Below are 25,364 nucleotides of genomic sequence, written 5' to 3' on the forward strand. Positions count from 1 at the left end.
TTAAAAATATTTTCTAATATTCATTATATTATAATTTAATTATATTTTTTAACTAATAGTTTTCAACAAAATAAATTTAAAACATGTATTTTTTATTATTATTTATGTTTTGTTTATTAATATTTTTCAGATTTTTATGCACCTTCATTTGAAACAATATTTCCAACTTTTTTCCATTCTATTCACATATAACAAATATTCAATTGTTGTAGACCTAAATGTTTAAATATCTTTCTCATTCATTTGTGTGTGCATTTATTTTTATTATTATTATAATGGACCTTGTTCTTTAAATCATTGATTTTGAGTTATATGTTATTTAATTAATCTATATTTAAATGATTTTTTTTTTTAAATATACCTAATATAAAGAACTTATATTATATTAAGAGAGTAAAATATGGTCAACTTTATAACAATAAATCAAAATGAAATTTCAATATTGTTTTAACTAGATACATTGAAACTAACAAAAATGGATCATAAATATTTTTATTAAAAAACTATATATTGATCTTAATATGTTATAATTATTTTATTGCAATAATTTATTTACTTAATATATTTAAATGAATGACTCTTGTAAATTATTATTATAAGAAATTTGCAATTTCCAAATTGATATTTTTGGGAACATAGAACGCAGTGCTGAAATATCTATGTCAACCGTCCAACTCCCGCAAGTAAAGCCGCTTGTCTAAGAATTCAATCAACCAGCATCTTCTCTCCCTCCTTTTTCCCCCCTTTTGTCTCACTAAAACTGCGATACCAATTCGCATATACGTATCCGATGATGATGGCCTAACACCTGCTTTATCTCCATCATCCAAGGTTTGGTGATCGGAAATATATGGAGTTCTTGCCGTCGGCGTCGCCTCTCCTTGAAGATTTCGGTCAGAAGGTTGATCTCACCCGCCGGATCCGTGAGGTTTTGCTAAATTATCCCGAGGGGACTACGGTGCTAAAAGAACTTATTCAGAATGCTGATGATGCCGGTGCTACCAAGGTCTGCTTATGTCTTGACCGTAGAATACACGGTTCGGAGTCTTTGTTGTCCGATAAGCTGTCGCAGTGGCAGGGACCGGCATTGTTGGCTTACAACAATGGTGAATTTACCGAGGACGATTTTGTTAGTATTTCCAGGATAGGAGGTAGCACCAAGCATTCCCAAGCTTGGAAAACTGGTCGTTTCGGGTATGTTTGAAAACCTCCATAAACTTTTCCAGTAGCTGGAAGCCTGGAACTAGGAGTTCGATTAACATTGTGGTTGTTCACAGTTTTGGAATCTACTTAGAAACTGATTACTAGTGTAAGCTAGAGAGTTGTCAAGACACGTTACAACATAAGAAGATCCTTGAACTTGTGATTGATTTTACTAAACTCATAGTTAGTTAGCTAGCTTACATAAGAAATTCAGTGAAGCTCAGGTCATTTATCCCCTAGAGACACCATGATGAGAATATGGAGAAGTGTATGGAACACTGGTATTATCATCAGTAATTTGGTTAGGGTAACCCATTAGAGCAGCCTAGGCATCTTCACATTTGAAACTTGAAGTTCCATAAATACAGTCATACTTTATGGTTGTTGGTACTAGTTCTAATGTTCTCATCAGTGTAACTGATCCAACTGCTGTTGAGAGATTATGGTTTTTTATTAATTGCTGCAGCTGAAAATCTTATCTAAAGTAGAACGTCTGTGAAGTATTCATTATAAATGAGGCAAGCATATCTCACCATCCATATGTTGGGATTATATATGATATATCATGGAATTATGAGATTAGAACATTATCACAATATAAGATAATTATTATGTGGTGTGCAATTGGATCAGATTAGGATATTATCATTACCTTGTACTATCATATATATGTAGATGATTTGTATAATGTAAGTTAATGCATTCTCAACAATACAATTTCCCTTTGATTTTCTACAGTGTACTTGAGTTTATTATAGTATTTCTAACTAAGAATCTTTTAGTCTCATGCTTTGTTAGTGCTGGAAGCCTGTGTTTGTTCAATTATCTATATGTTTGATTGTGGAATATTTCTGTAAGCTACTAATTTCTGAGCTAATATTTAGTGTCTGAAATTGTATACAATGTGAATTGTGTTGAAGCAAGTTCCATTAACTCTTTTTTGGCTGCAAGTTGTTTTTATACCAGTGACCATATTTTGATGTGTTTTTTCCCTTTCCTTCGTAGGGTTGGCTTCAACTCAGTCTATCATCTAACTGATTTGCCCTCCTTTGTTAGCAGTAAATATGTTGTACTCTTTGATCCTCAGGGTATGTACCTTCCAAATGTCTCCATGGCAAATCCTGGAAAACGTATAGATTATGTCGCTTCTTCAGCTCTCGAGCTTTACAGAGACCAATTTCTTCCATACTGTGCTTTTGGTTGTGACATGAAAAGCGCATTCTCTGGAACTCTATTTCGTTTTCCATTAAGAAGTGCAAATCAGGGGGCTAATAGCAAGCTCTCAAAGCAATCATATATGGAGGATGACATTTCTTCCTTGTTTGATCAGCTCTATGAGGAAGGAGTTCTCACACTACTTTTTCTAAAGACTGTACTCTGTGTTGAGATGTACATATGGGAAGTTGGGGAACTTGAGCCGAGGAAGATCTATTCATGCATGGTCAACTCTTCAAATGATCAAACTATCTGGCATCGCCAAACGGTTTTAAGATTATCAAAGTCACACGATTCTTCAGAACAAGTAACTGATGGCTTCTCCTTGGATGTCGTTAGTGAAGCAACATCTCAGATCCATTCTCAGAAAAGAGTTGACTCTTTCTACATAGTGCAAACAATGGCTTCATCAACCAGCAGGATTGCTTCTTTTGCTGCAGCTGCCTCAAAAGATTTTGATATGCATCTCTTACCTTGGGCAGCAGTAGCAGCACATATAACAAATGACTCTTCCCATGTAATAAACTTATTACATATTTTAGTTTCCTTTCATACATACTTTAATTGTGGAAATGTTCATTCTAAAACAAATCTTGATGCTTTTTCTAGTATTTATTTCATTGGATGCTCATCAGTAACATAATATTGCTTTATCATGTCATGTCATTAACACTACTAAATGAACAGGATTATCATATAATTAGCCTGACTGGGAGTTAGGGTGATTCTTAGTTTGATTTGTGTGAGTACTTTAAGGAGTACCTGCTTTTTTAGTATTAAATTGTAGATGATGTTGATTAAATGAGAGTAGGAACTCGGGTTGAGTTTAAGGTCTTGGCCTGAATTCGAAGCTAATGTGGCTTCTAACAAGAATTTATTTACGAAACAAGGTCACTTTGAAATGCGGATTGATAGTAACACACTCGTTGTAACAAAGCTTTTTATTTGGTCTAAGGAATAGGTCCTGCAAATTTGAGAGGAGATGGTTGACTAGTAATGAATGCTTGTTTACCCAGCAATTCAACCAATGCTTCATAGATCTGCTTATTGTTTTCTTTACTTCACTATCTTGTACGTTTATCTTCAGTTGATTAGGGACTCATTTCTCATTTAGCTTAAATGTAACAGGATAATGATAATAAACTTGGACGGGCATTCTGTTTCCTTCCTCTGCCAGTAAGAACTGGAATGGATGTACATATTAATGCATATTTTGAAGTTTCGTCAAACCGTCGCGGTATTTGGTATGGAGCTGATATGGACAGAAGCGGAAAAGTTCGTTCTCTCTGGAATAGGCTTCTTTTAGAAGATGTTGTGGCTCCCTCTTTTGTGCAGTTGTTGCTTCAGGTTAGAAGCTTGCTGGGTCCAACTGAATCATACTATTCTATTTGGCCTAGTGGGTCCTTTGAAGAACCATGGAGTATTTTGGTTGAGCACATTTACAGGAAGACAAGTGATGTTCCTGTGTTGTATTCAGATGTTGAAGGGGGTAAATGGGTTCCACCAACAGAAGCCTTCCTTCATGATGAGGAGTTCTTCCAAAGTAAGGAGCTAGGAGAGGCTCTTGTGCAGATAGGAATGCCTGTTGTCCATTTGCCTCGTGGCTTGTCTGAAATGCTCCTGAAATCTGTTTGGGGTTTTCAACAGAAATCAGTTACACCCGATTCAGTACGGAATTATCTAAGGGCAGTCAGAGGGATAACTACACTAAACAGATCGTATAAGCTTGTACTGTTGGAATATTGTCTTGATGACCTAATTGATGATGATGTTGGTATATATGCACAAGATCTTCCTTTACTCCCTCTAGCAAGTGGTAACTTTGGTTTGCTGTCTGGAGCCTCTAAAGACAATCTTTATTTTATATGCAATGAGCTGGAATATTTGCTTCTTCAACAAATATCAGACAGAATAATTGATCAAAATATAACTTCCACTCTATTTAGCAGATTGTCAGCTGTTGCCAAGGCCTCAAGCACCAATCTAGTTGTTTTTAATGTTAATCATCTCCTAGAGTTCTTCCCTAAATTTGTACCTGTCCATTGGAAATATGAATCAGAAGTGTTGTGGGATCCAGTGTCTAATGCCAGTCACCCCACTTCTGAATGGCTTGTCCTTTTTTGGAGATATCTTCGAGACCAATGTGAGAAATTGTCCTTGTTTGGTGATTGGCCTGTATTGCCATCTCTTTCTGGGCATTTACACCGACCTTCAACACAATCAAGAATGTTGAGTGTGGTAGAATTGCCTGAGAATTTGAGGGGCATTCTTGTCAATTTAGGTTGCAAGATTCTTCATAGCAGCTATGGCATCGAACACCCAGATTTGTGTCACTACGTTAATCAAGCTGATGCTGCTGGTGTTTTGGAATCAATATTTGACGTTGCAGCTTCAAGCGGTGGAATTGCACAAGTATTCCATCTAATCACATCAAAAGATAGGGACGAGCTTCGACAATTTTTACTATATCCAAAATGGTATATTGGACCTATGGCTGATTCAGATATAATGAAGTGCAAGAAGCTACCTATTTATAGAGTCTACGGTGGTGATGAATATCATGATATCTTTCAGAATTCAGGTGCTGAGGATTTGCAAAAGTACTTGCCACCACAGAATGTTCCGGAGTGTTTGCTTTCAAGTGCATTTATTTGCAGCTTATCTACTAATGAGGAAGAAATTTTAAATAAATATTATGGAGTTGAAAGAATGAGAAAGGCACGGTTTTACAAGCAGTGTGCATTCAACCAAGTTTCAGAATTGCAGCCTGAATTTCGTGACAATATCATGCTATCAATCTTGCAGGAGTTACCACAGCTTTCTGTTGAAGATTCATCGTTCAAGGAATCTTTGAAAAAATTGAAGTTTGTTCCTACCAGTAGTGGTTTGCTAAAGTCACCTGAAGTGCTTTATGATCCTCGTAATGAAGAGTTATATGATCTTCTAGAAGATTCAGACAATTTTCCCTCGGGAGTATTTGAGGATTCTGTCATTTTGGATATGCTGCAGAGCTTGGGACTTAAAACAAGTGTATCGCTTGAAACAATTGTGCAAAGTGCTCGTCAGGTAGAAAGGTACATGAATGAGGATCCACAAAAAGCATGCACACGAGGCAAGGTGCTTCTCTCTTACCTTGAAATAAATGCATCTAAGTGGTTACCTAATCCACCAAGTGACGGTCAAGCAACCTTCAACAACTTTTTGACAAGAGCAGCAAAAGCATTCAAGCCACGACATATAAAATCAGAAATTGAAAAATTTTGGAATGATCTTCGGATGGTTTCTTGGTGCCCCGTTATGGTTTCTTCACCATATGAAGCTCTACCATGGCCTGTTGTTTCATCTGTAGTTGCTCCTCCTAAGGTGGTAAGGCTATATGCTGATTTGTGGATTGTTTCAGCTAGCATGCGGATACTAGATGGTGAATGTTCTTCCACAGCTTTGTCATATCAACTTGGCTGGTCTGCTCCACCTGGAGGCAGTGTAATTTCTGCCCAACTGCTTGAGCTTGGAAAAAACAACGAGATAGTGACTGATCAGTTGCTTCGGAGAGAGTTGGCTGTTGCAATGCCGAGGATATACACTATTCTCATGGGTATGATTGGATCAGAGGAAATGGATATTGTGAAGGCAGTTCTGGAAGGAAGTAGATGGATTTGGGTAGGAGACGGATTTGCAAAATCAGATGAAGTTTTTCTTGAAGGCCCTCTTCATCTGGCTCCTTATATACGAGTTATACCTATTGATTTAGCAGTTTTTAGAGATTTATTTTTGGAGCTTAGCATACGGGAGTATATGAAACCTGGTGATTATGCAGATATTTTAGGCAGGATGGCTGTGAAAAAAGAGTCTATGCCCCTGGATACACAGGAAATTAGGGCTGCAACGTTAATCGCCCAACATCTGGCTGAAGTACAGTTTCATTCTAAGAATATTCAGATCTACTTACCAGATGCGACAGGAAGAATGACACCAGCATCTGATTTAGTGTACAATGATGCTCCATGGCTGCTTGGGTCAGACGAGTTCGATAACTCTCATGTAAATGCAAGTACTCTAGCCTTAAATGCTAAAAGGAATCTTCAGAAATTTATTCACGGAAATATTTCTAATGACATTGCGGAGAAGCTTGGCGTTCGCTCACTTAGAAGAATATTGCTGGCTGAGAGTGCTGATTCAATGAACTTGAGCTTGTCAGATGCTGCGGAAGCATTTGGACAGCATGAAGCCTTGACTACAAGACTCAAACACATTCTTGAAATGTATGCAGATGGACCCGGGGTTCTCTTTGAGCTTGTGCAGAATGCAGAGGATGCAAAAGCCTCTGAGGTAATCTTTCTTTTAGACACAACTCAATACGGGACTTCATCCGTTCTTTCTCTTGAAATGGCAGATTGGCAAGGTCCAGCACTATACTGTTTCAATGATTCTGTTTTCAGTCCCCATGACTTGTATGCAATTTCACGTATTGGTCAGGAAAGTAAGTTAGAGAAGCCTTTTGCAATTGGAAGGTTTGGACTTGGATTCAATAGTGTTTATCACTTTACTGACATTCCTACATTTGTTTCTGGAGAAAACATTGTTATATTTGATCCTCATGCCTGTAATTTACCTGGGATCTCTCCATCTCATCCTGGCCTGAGGATTAAATTTGCAGGTAGAAGGATTTTAGATCAGTTTCCAGATCAATTTTCGCCTTTCCTGCAATTTGGTTGTGACTTACAAAATCCTTTTCCTGGTACTCTTTTTCGTTTCCCCTTGAGGAATGCCAATGTTGCTTCCCGGAGCCAAATAAGAAAAGAAGTTTATGAACCTGAAGATGTTATGAAACTTTTCAAATCATTCTCTGATGTTGTTTCTCAAACACTGATTTTCCTTAGCAACGTAAAGACGATTTCAATTTTTCTGAAAGATGGAACTAGTGAAGAAATGCGTCTTCTTCATCGGGTTCATAAAGAGTATGTTATTGATCCTACAGCTAAAGATAGTGCAAATAAAAATCTTTTTGATATCATGCATAGCAATCAAGACATAAGGGATAAGGATCTACTTCTGAGCAAGCTAAGCAAATCTGTAGATGGAGATTTACCCTCACTATGTCAGAAAGTCGTGGTGCGAGAGCGAGGGCCATCAGGTGAAAAGTCTCACCATTGGATTACCAGTGAATGTTTAAATAGTGGTTTCTTAAAGAACAATCCAGTTGATCATAATAGCAAGTCTAACCGATATATCCCTTGGGCATGCGTTGCCTCATATTTAAACTCAGTTGACATTGATGAAGCTTCCAGCAATATTTCACATGAGGAGGTAGTTAGGCCTGACATATCTCAAACTTTATATGTTTCTCAACAGAGAAAGAACTTTGAGGGCCGTGCCTTCTGCTTTTTACCACTGCCAATTTGTACTGGACTTCCTGTGCATGTTAATGCTTACTTCGAACTGTCATCAAACAGAAGGGATATTTGGTTTGGCAGTGATATGTCTGGGGGTGGGAAAAAACGCTCAGACTGGAATATTCACTTGCTTGAAGATATCGCTGCCCCTGCTTATGGTCACCTTCTTGTGAAGATTGCTTCTGATATAGGTCCAGGTGATTTCTTCTTTTCATTCTGGCCAACTGCTATAGGAATAGAACCTTGGGCATCAATGGTTCACAAATTCTATCGTTTTGTTGCTGACTCCAGTCTTTGTATGCTGTATACAAAAGCTAGAGGTGGACATTGGATCTCTGCCAAACAAGCAATATTTCCTGACTTTTCTTTTCAGAAGGCAGACGAGCTTGTAGAAGCATTGGCAGAAGCTGGTTTACCAGTTGTGGCAGTTCCCAAGTCACTTGTAGAGAAGTTTATGGAGATCTGCCCATCATTACATTTTCTTACACCTCAGTTGCTGCGGACATTGTTAATCAGAAGGAAACGCCAGTTTAGTGACCGGAATTCGATGCTTGTGACCCTTGAGTATTGCTTGCTTGATTTTGGATTTCCTGTTCCTTGTGACCGGCTATATGGCCTCCCTTTGCTACCTCTTTCTAATGGATTATTTACAACCTTTGGGGATAGAAAAACCGGTGAAAGAGTATATATAACGAAAGGAGATGAGTATGGACTTCTTAAAGACCTGCTTCCTCATCAACTTGTAGACCCTGAGATTTCCGATGATCTTTGTTGTAAGCTAAATATGGTCGCCCAAAGTGAAGGATCAAACATTTACTTTCTGACATGTGAATTACTTGAAACTCTGTTTGTGAAGTTACTTCCAGCAGACTGGCTGCAGGCTAAACAAGTGCAGTGGGTACCTGGTTTCCAAGGCCAGCCAACTATGGAATGGATGAAGTTGTTCTGGAGCTACCTAAAGATTTCTTGTGACCACCTTTCTATTTTCTCAAAATGGCCAATTTTGCCTGTTGGGAAAAATCATCTGCTGCAGCTTGTTGAAAATTCAAATGTTATTGAAGATGATGGGTGGAGTGAAAACATGTGTACTCTGTTGCTGAAAGTAGGATGCCTCATATTAAGAAGCGACTTTCCAATACAACATCCAGAACTGGGGAATTACGTACAGCCTCCAACAGCAAGTGGATTATTAAGTGCATTTATGGCTGTTGCTGTTAGTCCAGAGAATATTCCACGGATTTTTGATGATGCTTCAGAGAGTGAGCTACATGAACTTCGTAGTTTTGTTCTCCAATCAAAGTGGTTCAATGATGGCTCAATGGTTGACATGCACATTGAAAGCATTAAATGGCTCCCAGTTTTTGAGTCATTCAGGAGTAGAAAGTTAGTACCTCTGTGCAATCCTATCAAATGGCTTAAGCCGTCTACTATACGAGAAGATCTTCTGGATGACAACTTTGTCCGGATTGTGTCTGAGAAAGAAAAAGCTATTCTCAAAAATCATCTGGAAGTTAGGGAACCTTCCACAACTGAATTTTATAAAGATTATGTTCTCAATCACCTGTCAGATTTTTTATCACAGCAGGACCTTCTTCTGGGCATTATAAAGGACATAAAACTTTTGATCGAAGACGACACATCAATCAAGGAAGTACTTTCTAGTACAGCATTTGTTTTGGCACGTGATGGATCTTTGAAACAGCCATCCAGGTTATGTCTTTTTTTCTGTTCCTAAAAGGACATTGAAATATTTGTTTGAACCAATGGTGTCAAAAATACATATGAACCTTCAATATGTTTACTCCTCTGAGCACGTTGAACTGCTATGTGATTTTTTTGTTAGTTAAGAATTATCAGCTGTTGCAAAATCTACATTATGCATGTATTTGAATAAAAATATGTGATTTCATTGTTTCTCTTCTGCAAAAGCGTATCTCTCAGCTGACAAACAATCTCTTGAGGTCTTAACTCCTTAGCAACACAAAGATATTGAGTTTTGATTTGATTGACCACAAATTTAGTGATTATTCATTTTGTTAGCTTCTTTCTTATATAAATAAATCCCATCTTCTAGCCTATCGGCAATAAGAGGTGGATACTAACCCTAAGTTCCTGGGTTCGAGCCCGTCATGTGGCAAGTTCTTCGCCTGGTTAAATGGTTAAGTGTGTTTGCGGGCTACATACTTAATCCGTTGTCCCATTTTTTTTTCTTATTATAATAAGTTCAACAAATATAAATTTTCAGAAGATGTGAATCATTCTTTTACTTTCAGATTGAACTATTTTAGCAAAATACTAATCTTTTGCTCCCAAAAGTATTTGTATGATTTCTAAGATAATGTTTACAATTGCTATCATAACTGATCTAGAGCTATATTACAATAATCTTTAATTGGTTTACCGTCAATCTGTCACTTGATAGGAAACATTAGGTGGACGATTAACAACAGAATTTTACAGTATTTGACATCATTGAAAATCTATACACCTTGATAATGCAACCTATGGATGAAGAAATATTAACTATATGATATAGATCTGGATCTGAATGATTATTAGCTCCTTAACATAAACAAATGAAAAATGTTGACAATCAATTGTTGGTAACACTAGTATATTCACTTATTAACAATAATTATTATCTACAAAACCAATATTAATTTACTTCCTATTATCTTCATTACAAAACATGATGAAATATAAATATAAATATATATATCAAAATATTCTGGAGACTGGCTTATTGAAAAACTCTTAAGTAAGTATATGCAATTAGGAGAAGTATTGTATGGGTTCATATGCTAACTGTTTCCTGGATAGATTTTTGTGTTAATATGCAATCTCACCTCCTATGTTTATGGTCTCATCAACATTGTGTTTTGTCTTGAATAAAAGTTCTAGGATTTTGGCTTACCTTCAAGTATGAAATGCTCAATTCTTTTTCGCGAAAACATACGGAAGGGAAATCACAAAATTCTTTTTATAAACATTGCTTCAGCATTCTTTGATTGTGCTAATGATTTTGTTGAGAAGTCTCATGTTCTTATATTTCATTATCTTTTCAGGCTTTATGATCCTCGTGTTAGTGAGCTAGAGAAAGTTCTACACAAAGAAGTGTTTTTCCCTTCAGAGATTTTTTCAGATCCTGAAACCCTGGATACACTAGTTGTTCTTGGACTTCAACAGAACCTAGGATTTATGGGCTTACTTGATTGTGCAAGGACAGTTTCTTTGCTAGAAGACATGAAAGACCCAGATACAGTCAATTATGCAAGAAGGTTAATGATTTGTTTAGACGTGATTTCGTTTAAGCTCTCAAATGATGGAGTTGACAATAGTGGAAAGTTCAGAAATGTCACATCTACTGACATATTTGTTTCTGATGATGGGGTAGAAGAGCACACTCCAGAAAAATCTGAGAAAAACTTCTATGACGATGTGGAAATTGGTTCGCTTGCAAGCATTTTGGTTGAACATAAGCCAGGGGAAGATTTTTGGTCCACACTGAAATCCATTTCCTGGTGTCCTATTTATGTTAATGCACCAGTACCAGGTCTTCCATTATTAATGTCAGATCATCTTGTTGCTGCTCCAATTAATGTGAGACCCAAATCACAGATGTGGTTGGTTTCATCAAAGATGCACATAATAGAAGTGGAGTGTCATTCTGTATATCTACAGTCTAAACTTGGATGGTTGGATCCTCTAAATTTGGATATTTTGTTCACTCAATTAGTTTGCCTATCGAGGTCCTTTACGCAGCTTCAATTAGATTCTAGAGTGGAACCTGCTACTTTGGCTGCACTTCAAGACCACATACCCCTACTTTATTCTGAATTGCAAGACCATATTTACACAAATGAGTTTATGGTTCTCAAGTCTTCTCTCGACGGAGTTTCCTGGGTTTGGATAGGTGACGAGTTTGTGAAGCCTAATGCTCTTGCATTTGATTCACCTGTGAGATTTAGTCCTTATCTGTATGTGGTGCCATCTGAGCTATCTCAATTCCGAGATTTACTCTTGAGCTTAGGCGTCAAACCTAGTTTTGATATTTCTGACTATTTCCATGTGCTACAACGGTTACAAATAGATGCTAAGGGTTTCCCTTTGTCATCTGATCAACTCACATTTGTTGGTTGCATTCTAGAAGCTGTTGCAGACTGTTGCACAGATAAACCATTATTTGAGAACTCTTCTACTCCTTTGTTAATTCCAGATTCTTCTGGTCTGTTAAAGAATGCTGCAGATCTTGTGTACAATGATGCACCATGGATAGAGAATATAGCAATAGGAAAAGATTTTGCCCACTCAATGATCAGCAATGATTTGGCTGAGAAGTTGGGGGTGCCATCTCTTCGTTGCATGTCTCTAGTCCATGAAGAAATGACTAAAGATTTACCATGCATGGACTATCCTAAGATAACCGAGCTTCTGGATTTATATGCAAACAGTGAATTTTTACTATTTGATCTTCTTGAGTTTGCTGATACCTGCAAAGCTACAAAACTTCATTTGATCTTTGACAAGAGGGAACATCCACGCCAGTCTCTATTGCAGCACAATCTAGGTATTTTTTTGTTTGACATTAATGGCTTTATAGGTAATATTTTTTCACTGCTGTGACGTAGAGATGGCTAATTGTAAACCTGATACTTTTCTATTGGTCATATCAAGTGTAAGCTCACTTCTTAAAAAAACGTGCAAGCTCTCTGGTGAAGATGTCATTAACATCACCAGTTATATCACCTAAATAGAATGCTTACTGCCCATTCGTTGTACAAGGACTAGCTCACTTATGAAGCTGTGTTATGTACATATAAGTTATACCTCAATCATTTTATTTTGCAAATCTTTGATCCCTTTCTGTAATATTGTTCATCAGGTGAATTCCAAGGTCCCGCCTTGATTGCAGTCTTGGAAGGTGTGGGCTTGAATAGGGATGAGATGAGCATCCTTCAGTATCTTCCTCCTTGGAGACTTCGTGGTGATACCCTGAACTATGGGTTAGGGCTGCTTAGTTGTTTCTCTGTATGTGATCTACTCTCTGTTATATCGAGTGACAACCTTTATATATTTGATCCTAAAGGAATTGCACTATCTGGGTCTTCTGGTTGCTCTCCAGTGGCTAAAATGTTCTCCTTGACAGGTAAATTTTGTAAGAACATTTGTAAATTTGGTTTCATCACCTTTAGGCAATTGAACTATGGGTTAGGGCTGTTTTTAGATTTATAATTAAGCATACATCTCAAAATTGCTGACTAATGTTTCTATTAACTTTTATTGTTGTGGGATCTATTTGACAAGTCAAAACTGGAGAGAAACTATTGCCCCTCAAGGGCTTCCTATTAATGTTTATTTGGTTCCAGAAAAAGTTATCAAACTGATTGAAGCTCATATATCTCTTGAAATTGGTTTCAGGTACTGGTCTGACAGAGAAATTTAGGGATCAGTTTTCTCCCATGCTGATCGGTCAGAATATGCCATGGTCGGGTTCAGAGTTTACTGTTATTCGCATGCCACTTTTTCCCAATTGCAGTGGGAACGAAGCAGAGTGCAAAGAAAATAAAATTGAACAGATATTTGACAAGTTTATGGAGCACGGCTCTAAAGTTCTTTTATTTCTCAAGTCTCTTTTGCAGGTACTAAGTGAATTAGGATACTAGGTCTCTGTGAGTAATTGTTTCAGTTTTCTATAAGTTGCTTTCATTCTAGAGATTTCCCTTCAATAAAGATGAGACCTTAGAGATAGGGATTAGACTTGAGAGAACTGGAGGAGAGACATTGAGATCTTCTAATTTTCATCATACCCTAACAGCTCCTCCTCGTACCTATTATGAACCAACCAATAATCTCCAGCCCAGAACTGATTGTCCACATCATCCATAGTCTTATTTAATAGAATGAATTCTACTCTAACCGCTACTGACCTGCTGTCCTTCTTGGAATAAAAATGGTTATACACTTATACTACTAATATGTACTACCATGTGGCATAAGTTGAGTAAACTTTGTTAATAGGTGATTTTGTCAACCAAAAAACTTTCTTAATAGGTGGTAATCTGTGCTATAATGTTCTCGATATTAGATCTTTAGACGAGGTTGTTGGTTTTCATATGGAGAAGTAGATATATTGGATGTTTCTTATTAATGCATCGATGGATGGTTTCCTATGTGAGTTTTTTTTTTCTTTCAAACTGTACTCTTGGTATTTTATTATCCTTATATGTCTTCACACCCTTCAGCTTGTTACTGGTGAGAAAAATCAAGCATTTGGGTAGAGGCTTGCCTTCAGTTTCACTAGCTGATGGAAACATTACTTATCAATTGTTATACTTGCTTAACATATAACTTTGTCAGGTCTCACTATCAACCTGGGATGAAGGAAGCCTAAACCAACATCTAAAGTATTCAGTTTCTGTTGATTCATCTCATGCTATTACCAGGAATCCTTTCTTAGAGAAGAAGTGGAGAAAATTTCAGTTGTCAAGGATATTCAGTAATTCAAGTGCTGCAATCAAGATGCATGCAATTGATGTGATTTTGTACCAAGAAGGAAGCACCTTTGCGGACCGATGGCTCATTGCCCTTAGTTTGGGCTCTGGGCAAACAAGAAATATGGCACTTGACAGGTAAGTTGGAAATAAAATGGTTGTTAAATTTTACACGAGAAAGGAAGTAACTATTTTCTCTTTCTCAAAATGTTATCTAACATATTGTGCTCAGACACAATAAACCAGTTATATCTCATGACTTGCTAGTCTACATAGGAATCAATAAAATAAAGTTAATTCAGGATAGATGATAAGAGTGAATACTATTTGGTTTTACTATTATCCATGTAGATGACAAATGGATTTGTGAATTTTATTTTCAGAATATCTTTATTATTATATCAAGATCTTCTCAAACCTGATAATGGACCATCCCTGCTGCCATAGTCTCTAACCTTTGCCCTTTTGTCAATCAAGAATGTTCTTCTTTCAGTTATGCAAATGTGATGCCTAAATAACACATTTAAGTTTTGTGTAACAGATCTAAATATGAGCAGTGTATGTTCATCCGAAATTATATCGACCATCAAATACTGTCCAGATCTAGTGTTATGATAAATATCATTGTCTTTTTTCATGCATACTATGCCCAAAACCTGCTTTATTTGCAAACTTCTTCATACTGTATACTGTTTTCATGAACCATCAAACAATGACACTTATAACATATAATCAAACATCTGATCAGGCGGTACCTTGCATACAACTTGACACCAGTTGCTGGAGTGGCGATACACATATCCCAGAATGGCCAGCCGGTCGAATTGACTAACCTTCTACGCTCTGTTATGTGCCCTCTTCCCTTATCTGGTGGTATGCATATACCAGCTAATATTATTGGATGTTTCCTCGTGCGTCATAATGAAGGCCGTTATTTGTTCAAGTACCAAAATGCTGATGCAACAGAGACAAGGCCTGACGCAGGTAATATACTGATAGAAGCTTGGAATCGAGAACTCATGTGTTGTGTCCGTGATGCCTACATTGAGTTAGTGTTAGAAATGCAGAAGTTGAGAAAAGAGCCATCAAGTCTTTACATGGATTCCAGCTTGTGTCGTGCTGTTAGCTCGGTCTTGAATTCCTATGGAGATCACTATTCTTTCTGGCCTAGGTCTCTTGGCCATGCTCCCAGTGATCATCTGGTTGAGGATACTTTGTGTCTGCCCACACAGGTCCTAAAAGCTGACTGGGAGTGTGTAACTGATCAGGTAATAAGGCCTTTCTATGCTCGTCTTATTGACCTCCCTGTATGGCAGCTGTACTCGGGAAACTTGGTTAAGGCTGATGAGGGGATGTTCCTTGCTCAGCCTGGGAGCGGAGTAGGTGGTAATGTGCTTCCTGCCACAGTTTGTGCCTTTGTCAAAGAACACTATCCTGTATTTTCTGTTCCATGGCAATTGGTTACTGAAATTCAGGCAATAGGAGTTACAGTGCGCCAGATCAAGCCTAAGATGGTCCGCGACCTTCTTAGGATGTCATCTACTTCAATTGCTCTTCATTCAGTGGACACATTTGTTGATGTTCTCGAGTACTGCTTGTCTGATATTCAATTATACGGCCCATCTAGTTCATATACACCCAATACTTTAAATGATGCTGTTGGTGTTCCAGTATATAGGGGGGACAATGAATTTGAGAGTGCCTCTTCCATGTCAAATTCTAATTGGCAAAGACTTCGTGGTATTAATCCCAGTCCTCATACTCAAGGAGGAGATGCTTTAGGAATGATGACTAGTTTGGGCAAGGCTTTATTTGATTTTGGCAGGGGAGTTGTTGAAGACATTGGCAAAACTGGCGGTCCCTATGCTAATAGGAACACTGGTTCTGGTGCTAGTATTGACAGTATAAGTAGAAGTGGGGACTGGAGGCTTATACTTATGGCAAGTGAACTCAAAGGGATACCATTTCCTACTGCATCCAGTCATTTGTCGAAGTTGGGGGGTAAGGAAATGTGGCTTGGAAATAAGGAACAACAAATTTTGATGACTAAATTAGCTGCAAGATTCATCCATCCCAAAGTATTGGAAAGACAAGTCCTGGCGGACATACTATACGACCAGAACATTCAGAACCTTCTAAATCTCCAAAAGTTTTCTCTTCGATTATTAGCTGATCATATGAAATTATTGTTCCACGAAAGTTGGGTCAGTCATGTCGTAGGTTCGAATTCAACTCCATGGTTTTCCTGGGAAAGTGTTAGGAGTTCTGGTGACCAAATAGCCCCTTCTCCTGAATGGATTAGGCTATTTTGGAAAAGTCTTTCTGGCTCATCCGAAGATCTTTCCCTTTTTTCTGACTGGCCTCTTATTCCTGCTTTTATTGGTAGGTCAGTTCTATGTCGCGTGAGAGCACGTCATCTGGTCTTCCTTCCACCAAAAATGACTGATTCAGAGTTGAGCAGTTATACTTTAGAAGAAGTTGCAAATGAAAATAACCTGATTGAATTTTCTTCTGAGTTTGAATTCATCAGACCCCACCTTTTATCATATCAAGTAGTCCAAAACAAATACCCTTGGTTGTTGACATCGTTAAACCAGTTTAATATACCCATTTTTGATACTACATTCATCGAATGTGCTGAGGCATGCAACTGTTTGCCAATTCCTGGTCAATCAATTGGGAAAATTATTCTATCCATGCTTGTTGCTGTTAGACATTCTGGGTATTTTCCCGATCTTACATGTTCGTTGACTTCAAACCATGATGAGCTTCTCACCCTCTTTGCTTCTGATTTTTGTGCTAATGGTTCCACATATGCTACAGAAGAGCGTGAAATCCTGCGAGATTTCCCAATTTATAAAACTGTAGTTGGGTCCTACACCAGATTGCACAACCAAGAACTCTGTTTGATCTCTGCAAGTTCGTTCCTCAAGCCACAAAATGCTTGCTGCTTTTCTTACCCTACAGGTTCCAATGAGAATGTACTACTGCAGGCCCTTGGTATTCCTGAATTGCATGATAAGCAGATATTTGTGAAGTTCGGATTGCCAGGATTTGGAGAAAAACCAGATTCAGAGCAGGAGGACATTCTGATTTATCTTTTTGCAAATTGGCAAGATCTCCAGTTTGATTCCTCTGTCCTTGAAGCCTTGAAAGAGGCAAATTTTGTAAGAAATGCGGATGAATTTTCCGCTATCCTATCTAAACCCAAGGATCTGTTCGATCCTGGTGATGTTTTGCTGGCGTCTGTATTCTCTGGTGAGAGAGAAAAATTCCCCGGAGAAAGGTTCAGTACAGAAGGTTGGCTTCAAATACTCAGGAAAATAGGTCTTCGTACTGCATCAGATGCAGAAGTCATACTTGAATGTGCCAGGAAAGTGGAATCTATGGGAGCTGAATCCACAAAATCTAATGGCGACTTTGATGAATTTGGGTCTAGCATATCTAGTACAGATGAAATTCCACTAGAACTATGGTCATTGGCTGAATCTGTTGTGAAAGCTATATTTTCCAATTTTGCTGTATTTTATAGCAACAACTTTTGTAATACCTTGGGTAAAATTGCTTGTGTACCTTCTGAAAAAGGTTTTCCTAATATTGGTGGGAAGAGAGTGCTATGTTCATTCAGCGAGGCTGTCTTATTGAAGGATTGGCCATTGGCATGGAGTTCTGCTCCCATTCTTTCTCGACAGAATGTTGTACCGCCTGAATATTCATGGGGAGCGCTTCATCTGAAGAGCCCTCCTGCCTTTCAGACTGTTCTAAAGCACTTGCAGGTAACAGGGAGATTTTATCTTTACTCAATTCCTTTAATGGCAATTATAAAAGAAATACGCATAAGGTGTTCATTTGACATTGACATAGGAAATTGGGAGGAGCAGTGGAGAGGACACTCTTGCTCACTGGCCGACAGCATCAGGTATAATGACTATTGAAGAAGCTTGTCTTGAGGTATTGAAATACTTGGAGAAGACATGGGGGTCATTATCTTCATCAGGTAAATCATTTCCTATGTTTATGTGGTTCATTTTAATGCTTTATATACATGTATATGCTCTTTGAGTATGTTACCTTAGTGAACTGATTTCCTTTTGTTATATGTCTTTGTCCTTTTTGTATCACACCTTGACTGTTAAAAAGTGAATGCATTTCGTGTTCGCGTTTGCTTATGTTGACATTCCTTAAAAAAAAAAACGTAGTGAACTGTCTGAATAAGTTCTTTAGGCTTTGAACTTGTTTGTTTGCATCTCTTATTAGTAATTTCTTGTTGAATAAATTCAGGAGAAATGTTCTGTTTATTAATGAATTTGTATATATACACATTCTTCCCTTGCATTAAGAATGGAATGTCTCCTACATAGAAAGTGTAGAATATTGAGCTCTTGAGAGTGAAGATTGAGTGTGATAATGTTATTCAAATATAATTTATGTGTTGAATTATCTCTCCGTCTTTATAGAAACTCATCACGAGGCTATTAGTTAGAGTTTTCGCCAAGATTTTATAGAAACTCATAACGAAGCTAATAGGTATGAAAATGTTTGAACGAGGACAATAAAACTAGAATTCCAACATTTCTCAAAAGAATGTGTAGCATGAAAATGTTTGAACGAGCTCAAATAGTCCTCCTTAATAAAATTTAAAGACTCCTTAATGAAAGCGATTGTGTATCCACCACAACTTGTAATAGCTTCCCAAATTTCCTCTATTGTGAAATCTGCTCGATAGAGAACTTTTGTTGCTCGCTAATCTTGTTAAAGTAGTTTCCTCCCAAAATTGGTCTCTAATAAAATGTTGAACTATGACATGATAAAAATGCATGCAAATATAAAATTATCCACCTAGCGCCCAAATTATTCCAAATTATTATACCTTATTTGGAACTTCTGAAGCTATCCATTTCAGGAATTCTTATCAACCAATTTCCAATCATGACATTAGAAACTTCTACAACTTAATTTCATTCAAACATCAAACACTTTTTTTTTATTTGACTAGTTCTGCTATCAATGGTGGAATCTCTTTTCTGTAAACATCAAATGACAATTTTAATGTTGCTTGAAGTATGAGTGTTTTTCATTGACTTAGAGATAAATATTGGGCAGTATAAAGATGAGATATGCGTTTTGGACAATCTCTTGGAGATTTACAGGATGACTCACTAAGTTACATGGTTCCATTTTATTTTTCCCTTTCTGCATACCTCATTCATAGTTCTAATTATGATTTGTTTTATTTTTTCTTGCTAGACAAGGTAGAGTTGCAAGGAGTAGCATTTCTGCCAGCTGCAAATGGTACACGCCTGGTAACAGTAAATTCTCTTTTTGCACGATTGACCATAGAACTCTCCCCATTTGCATTTGAGCTCCCTGCTCCATATCTTCCTTATGTGAAGATACTCAAGGAGATGGGTCTTCAAGATTTGTTATCTGTTGCTTTTGCAAAGGGTTTTCTCTCAAATCTCCAAAAAGCTTGTGGATATCAACGCTTAAATCCTAATGAGCTTCGAGCTGTCATGGAGATTTTACATTATATCTTCAATAAATCTGATGAAGATAACACGCAGGAGAGATCAAACTGGGGATTAGATGCTATTGTCCCTGATGATGGCTGTAGATTGGTTCATGCCAATGCATGTGTATATATTGATTCTTATGGTTTGCATTTTGTGAAATATATTGATACTTCTAGGTTAAGATTAGTTCACCCTGATCTTTCCGAGAGAATATGTGCAACCTTGCAGATCAAGAAGCTGTCTGATGTAGTCACTGAGGTATGCATGCAGCCATATGTATTTTTAGATTAGCACTCCGGTAGAAACGATATTCTGTTCTTGCGGAATTGTAATCCGATGATGAATACGTCTATTTTGCAGGAATTGTGTTGTGGTGAACATATGAAGATACTTGGACAGATTGGTCCGGTTTCACTTACTGCTATCAAACAGAAGTTGCTTAGTAAATCATTTCAAAGTGCATTATTGCATGTTGCCAACAGCATTAAGGTTGGAACACCTGGATTGATTAACATAAGTTTGGAGAAGATACAAACTTCAGTAACTTCTATTGCAGAGAAGTTACAATTTGTTCGCTGTATCCATACTCGTTTTTTGCTTCTTCCAAAGGCTGTAGACATTACCCGTGTAGAAACAGAATCTGTTGTTCCAGAGTGGGAAGGGGAATCCCAACACCGAGCTATTTACTTTATTGACCAATCAAAAACCCATATGTTAATTGCTGAACCACCAAGTTATATGTCTGTTATTGATGTCATTGCACTTGTTGTGAGCCGTGTTTTGGGTTCGTCAGTTCCTCTTCCTATTGGATCTCTATTTATTTGTCCTGAAGAATCAGAGACTGCAATTGCAAATGTTTTAAAACTCTGTTCAGAAAAGAAGGTAACTACTGATGGTGGTGGAACTGACGGAGGAAGTGATTTCCTTGGTAGGACAATCTTGGCACAGGATGCAATGCTTGTACAACTTCACCCTTTAAGACCGTTCTATTCCGGAGAGCTTGTGGCATGGCGAACACAAACTGGAGAAAAATTGAAATATGGTAGAGTAGTGGAGAATGTGAGACCATCAGCAGGCCAAGCACTTTACAGATTTAAGGTGGAAACTGGTCCAGGGGTGATTGAGTTTCTTCTGTCTTCTCATGTTTTCTCATTCAAAGGTGTATCTCTACACGACGAAGCTGGTTCGTCATCAAATCCCAGAGATGGTTTGGATGATCATAGAGTTACGGGAATTCAGGAAGAGGAAACTGGAATTTCTGGAAGAGGCAAATCACAAACTTCTCAAGTATGTCTTTATTTGACTATTTTGTTACCTATTATTGTTAATGCATGCTCTGTTGAGTGATACGATTTGTTTGTTTATGAGGAGCAGCAACAACAAGCAAACAAGGAACTGAATTTGGGGAGAGTCTCAGCTATGGAGCTAGTTCAGGCAGTTCAAGAGATGCTTTCTACTGCTGGGATTAGTATGGATGTGGAGAAACAGTCCTTACTACAAAGAACACTAATCCTACAAGAACAACTTAAGGAATCTCAGGTCGCATTGCTAATTGAGCAGGTCAGTGTCAAAACGGGACCTTATATAAGCATTATTATTATTATAATTACTATTATTAACATTTAGAAAGATTGATGGGGATGGGGGGGCGGTTGTTGTTGTTGCAGGAAAAATCAGACATAGCAACCAAAGAAGCCGACACAGCTAAAGCTGCATGGATTTGTAGAGTATGTCTGAGCAATGAAGTAGACATCACTATAGTCCCTTGCGGTCATGTTCTTTGTCGAAGGTGCTCCTCTGCCGTATCCAGGTGCCCCTTCTGTAGGTTACAAGTTTCTAAAACTCTCAAAATTTTCCGCCCCTAAAAATTTCATCTGCATTATTATTTTTGTTCTCTCTTCCCATAGAGAAACCATTCTTTACTCTAACGTTCCCTGAGCTGCTCGCTAATGTATATGTTTAGTTGTAAATTGAGGATAATGTCACCTGAAAATCTGGTTGCGGCTTTGGTAACACCCATTGTATATATAAATCTCTGAATTGTTTTCCAACAGTTGTATGGCGTGCTATGTAATCTTTGAAACAAATGTGTACTAATTTCTGTTCCATCACTTGGAATCCTTTGTTCTATTTTTTCCCCTTCATTGTCGTATGCAGAACATCAAGAATTTCGGGAAAAAAAACAGTTCTTTGTACTGAAATTTCTTCAAACATCATTGAGTAAGTAACAAATACTGAAGCATAAATAAGAATTAGTGTTTTTTTGTATTATTTTGATTGCACGTAGAAATATGAGTTATGGTAGACTTAATAAAATAATATTTATTTAGATAGAATTTACTTCAATGTGTGATATAGAAAATTTGATAATTATTATAACTATTTTTATTTTGAAATGTTTTTTTTTAGTTATTTGAATAACAAAAGTATTTTTTTTTTTTAAAAGAGATATTAAGAGTAAATATAATGATAAAATATTAAAAAGAAATTGAGAGTATTGAATAATAGTGTGGATTGTTTGGCGTATTTTTAGGGATTGTTTGACGTGAATTATTTGAAATTAAATTCAAATAACACACCAAAATATCGATCAAGTAAACAAAGTCATCAATTGAAGACAAACAATTAAGTTTTAAGAACTTAGAGAATATGGATCAAAACCTTGAGGACAAGAAAGGATAAATATTTAAAACCCAAAATTATATTGTAATTTTAAATGAGTTAAGAATAATTTTTATTAGAATATTATTAAAAGAAATCAATAAAATTTCTAAAACACGGATTAGGTCAGTTTCACCAGCATCCGCCGCCTTGATTACAAATTCAAAATCATTGACCTATCTTTTTCTTAAAAATAAAATATATATATATATATAATAATATGTCAAATAAACGGCCCATTCTACCGGTGAGAATAAACAGGGAATTCATCTCTCTCTATCTCTCTCCTCTATATATAGTTTGCATGCAAAAGGCAGAGATTGAGAGAGAGAGAGAGAAATAAGAATTATCAACCACCACCTGAATCGGAACCAACTCTGGATCATCGATACTTTCTTTCTTTCTTCTTCTTCCAAAAGAAAGAAAGAAAGAAATCAAGAAAGAAAGAGAAGAGAAGTGAGTTGACTCGGCAAAAGTCGTTTCAATTTCATCGAGGATTCTTCTTTGGCCAATGAAATTGAATAGAGATAGACCTACTAATAATAATAACATCTTTAACCATGGAGATTTCTACGATTGCAATCTTCACGATGATGTAGCCACGACCAATCGGGACAAAAAGGAATTCAAGTTTTTCTTATCATCGCCACCGCCGCCGCCGTCCTCGTCTTCCCCCACTCTCTCGTCGCCCACCTCATGTTCCCCCAACGGAAGCATTACTGGATGTAATCAGCAGATACAACATCGCGTCTCCAAGATGGATACACTTGCCGGCATTGCAATTATGTACGGTGTTGAGGTAACCTCTCTCTCTCTATATATATATATAATCTCATTCATTCTCACAATTCTATTTCTACCATTCGTTTCCCTTAATTGTATGAAATTTCCATTGATTCTTTTGTTCAAAATCTTCTGTGGATACCTAATTGTACTAGCTGGCTGGAGGAGGTCTTGGATTTTTAAACTTTTCCTATCTGTTAAGAATTCTACAGATAATCAATCATCTTGTTTAATGGTGTCTAGGGTTCTGTATTTTCAGGTGACAGATATTAAAAGAATAAATGGATTGATGACAGATAGACAAATGTTTGCTCTCAAGTCAATCCTTATACCATTGCCAGGAAAACACTCTCCATCTCCATCATTGTCAAAATGTCTTGATGATCAATGGTAACAACTCAATTCCACCATTTTTTTTAACCTATAAAAAGGCCAACAATACTTACAATGCAATATAGTGTAATCAGAACCCTTATGTATCTGAAATCAAAACTAAGGTTTGATTTTTTATTGAAATCACCTACTGTAATTGGTACATTTGATCATTTAATTCAACAGAAAGATTAGATACTTGAATATGTTACTTGTTTTTCATGAAACCGTCATGATCTATATATTATATGCAGTGTGGATAGATCATCAGAAGAGGCGGCAGCCCCAGCAGCTAGCAATAGGTACTCAGATTTGTTAAGATCATCATTCCAATCGTCAAAACTAAACTCAATATCTCCTGAACGAGAGGTTTCTCCAGCTATGACTATCCTACAAAACTTTTACGCCATTAACTCAACACAAGAGAAATCTGTAACACACAACAACAACAACAACAACAAGAAGGAATGTTCTGATCAGTATGACACTGATCAATCTCGTTGTTCCAATCAATACTCGATGACCCATCAACGAAGATCCAAAAGCATAGGTTACAATCTGTCTGAAAATGGAAAACTGAGTGATGATGATATGGCAGTTACTTCCGACTCCAATACCAAAATCCTGTCAGACAAGTTATTAAGAAGGCGTCAATCATCCGTTGCAGATTTTGGACCGTTGAAAGAAGACTGCAGAAACACTGGTCTGGCTCTTAGATCGAAAGCAGCAGCTGCCAGTCGAATCATGGAACCATCTGATGTGGGTCGGAGTCCTATTATAAGCTTGGGAAACTGTACTTCTAGTGCAGCAGATTTGTATAATACTAATAATGAGGTAAGGAAGTCTTGTAGTTTGTCAAGTTTTCAGGAACAAGATAACAACAACAGTTCATCTTCTTCATCATCAATGTGGTCGACATCAAAATGGAGATTAAAATCAGACTTACAAGCATTTTCTACTGCTGCTATTTCAAGACCTATCTTTGATGGCTTGCCAAAGCCAATAGTTGGAAGAAGAAATAAAGCAGCAATTGATTAAGTACTCTGTATGTTGCCTCTATCACAACCCTTTATTTATTTATATTTCATCTTTCTGCATATACAAAGTTTGATTAGTCTCTTATTTCTTATATTGTATATAGTCAGATTTTTAAAATTCTAATTTTTATTTATTATCATTAAATTTCTATTCCAGTTATGTGTAAATTTGATGCAAGAGTTTGCACACTTATTAGAGTTTACTTGAAAAACTATATATATATATTATTTGGGCAACTAGATTAACCCTTCATCAAACAATGCCTTAATCTCTGTTAAGAACAGAGAATATTCTGTGTATTTGGCACTCTGATTGTATATATTTTAGGCTTTCTTTGCTTTATATATTTTGGCTTATTTGAAAGCAGTTTTTGTTGTAAATGTTATAGTTTTGATTTTAGAGTAAAGAAAACGCTGGCTGTATTCTTTTTGTAGCAATTTTCACAATTAATTTTCAAGAATATTACTTTTTGAGAACTTATGTCACTTAAGTAAGAAATACTCTTTTCATTTGAACTACCCAGAGTTGTTCTATTTTATCATTATGCATATAAAATAAAAATCTCATTTTCACATGGTAAATTGGAAACATGTTTCTAGCCAAAAGAAGAAAAAAGAAAGAAAGCAGAATTTACTATTCAGAAATGTAAATAGTACAGTACAAGAAGATAAGTTTCAAAATTGTTTTTCTCAGAC

The 25,364-nt window shown here is 36.9% G+C and overlaps 2 protein-coding genes across 4 annotated transcripts; both read left to right on the top strand.

Moving 5' to 3' along the window:
* The first annotated feature begins 640 nt into the window (after positions 1–640).
* On the top strand, positions 641–21,945 carry LOC124923857 (sacsin). Of its 3 annotated transcripts, none has more exons than XM_047463833.1 (13): positions 641–1,194; positions 2,209–2,935; positions 3,547–9,521; positions 10,877–12,378; positions 12,694–12,957; positions 13,230–13,450; positions 14,169–14,440; positions 15,051–18,078; positions 18,167–18,299; positions 19,550–20,073; positions 20,176–21,102; positions 21,187–21,375; positions 21,483–21,945. In XM_047463833.1, the coding sequence occupies exons 1-13, from the start codon at positions 851–853 to the stop codon at positions 21,678–21,680; spliced, it is 14,304 nt and encodes a 4,767-aa protein (XP_047319789.1). In that variant the 5' UTR covers positions 641–850; the 3' UTR covers positions 21,681–21,945. The 3 variants fall into 3 exon arrangements, with proteins under 3 accessions (XP_047319789.1, XP_047319791.1, XP_047319790.1); XM_047463835.1 differs by having other exon boundaries at positions 21,193–21,375; XM_047463834.1 differs by having other exon boundaries at positions 642–1,194; positions 21,190–21,375.
* Positions 21,946–22,740: 795 nt separating this feature from the next.
* LOC124927445 lies at positions 22,741–24,819 on the top strand. Its single transcript, XM_047467850.1, has 3 exons — positions 22,741–23,275; positions 23,519–23,649; positions 23,886–24,819. Exons 1-3 carry the CDS (start codon positions 22,988–22,990, stop codon positions 24,667–24,669), a joined length of 1,203 nt encoding a protein of 400 aa, XP_047323806.1. The 5' UTR covers positions 22,741–22,987; the 3' UTR covers positions 24,670–24,819.
* Positions 24,820–25,364: the final 545 nt, after the last annotated feature.

Source organism: Impatiens glandulifera, chromosome 2 (assembly GCF_907164915.1).
Source record: "Impatiens glandulifera chromosome 2, dImpGla2.1, whole genome shotgun sequence".
NCBI lineage: Eukaryota > Viridiplantae > Streptophyta > Magnoliopsida > Ericales > Balsaminaceae > Impatiens > Impatiens glandulifera.

What these genes read in the sequence shown, in the direction of transcription:
- LOC124923857 (XM_047463833.1), top strand. Translation starts at nt 851, where the DNA reads ATGGAGTTCTTGCCGTCGGCGTCGCCTCTCCTTGAAGATTTCGGTCAG. An exon ending in GGGGTCATTATCTTCATCAG is followed by an intron (nt 18,300 to 19,549) that starts GTAAATCATTTC and finishes TTTTCTTGCTAG; the next exon opens with ACAAGGTAGAGTTGCAAGGA. An exon ending in GCAAATCACAAACTTCTCAA is followed by an intron (nt 21,103 to 21,186) that starts GTATGTCTTTAT and finishes GTTTATGAGGAG; the next exon opens with CAGCAACAACAAGCAAACAA.
- LOC124927445 (XM_047467850.1), top strand. Translation starts at nt 22,988, where the DNA reads ATGAAATTGAATAGAGATAGACCTACTAATAATAATAACATCTTTAAC. An exon ending in CAATTATGTACGGTGTTGAG is followed by an intron (nt 23,276 to 23,518) that starts GTAACCTCTCTC and finishes CTGTATTTTCAG; the next exon opens with GTGACAGATATTAAAAGAAT. An exon ending in AAATGTCTTGATGATCAATG is followed by an intron (nt 23,650 to 23,885) that starts GTAACAACTCAA and finishes TATTATATGCAG; the next exon opens with TGTGGATAGATCATCAGAAG.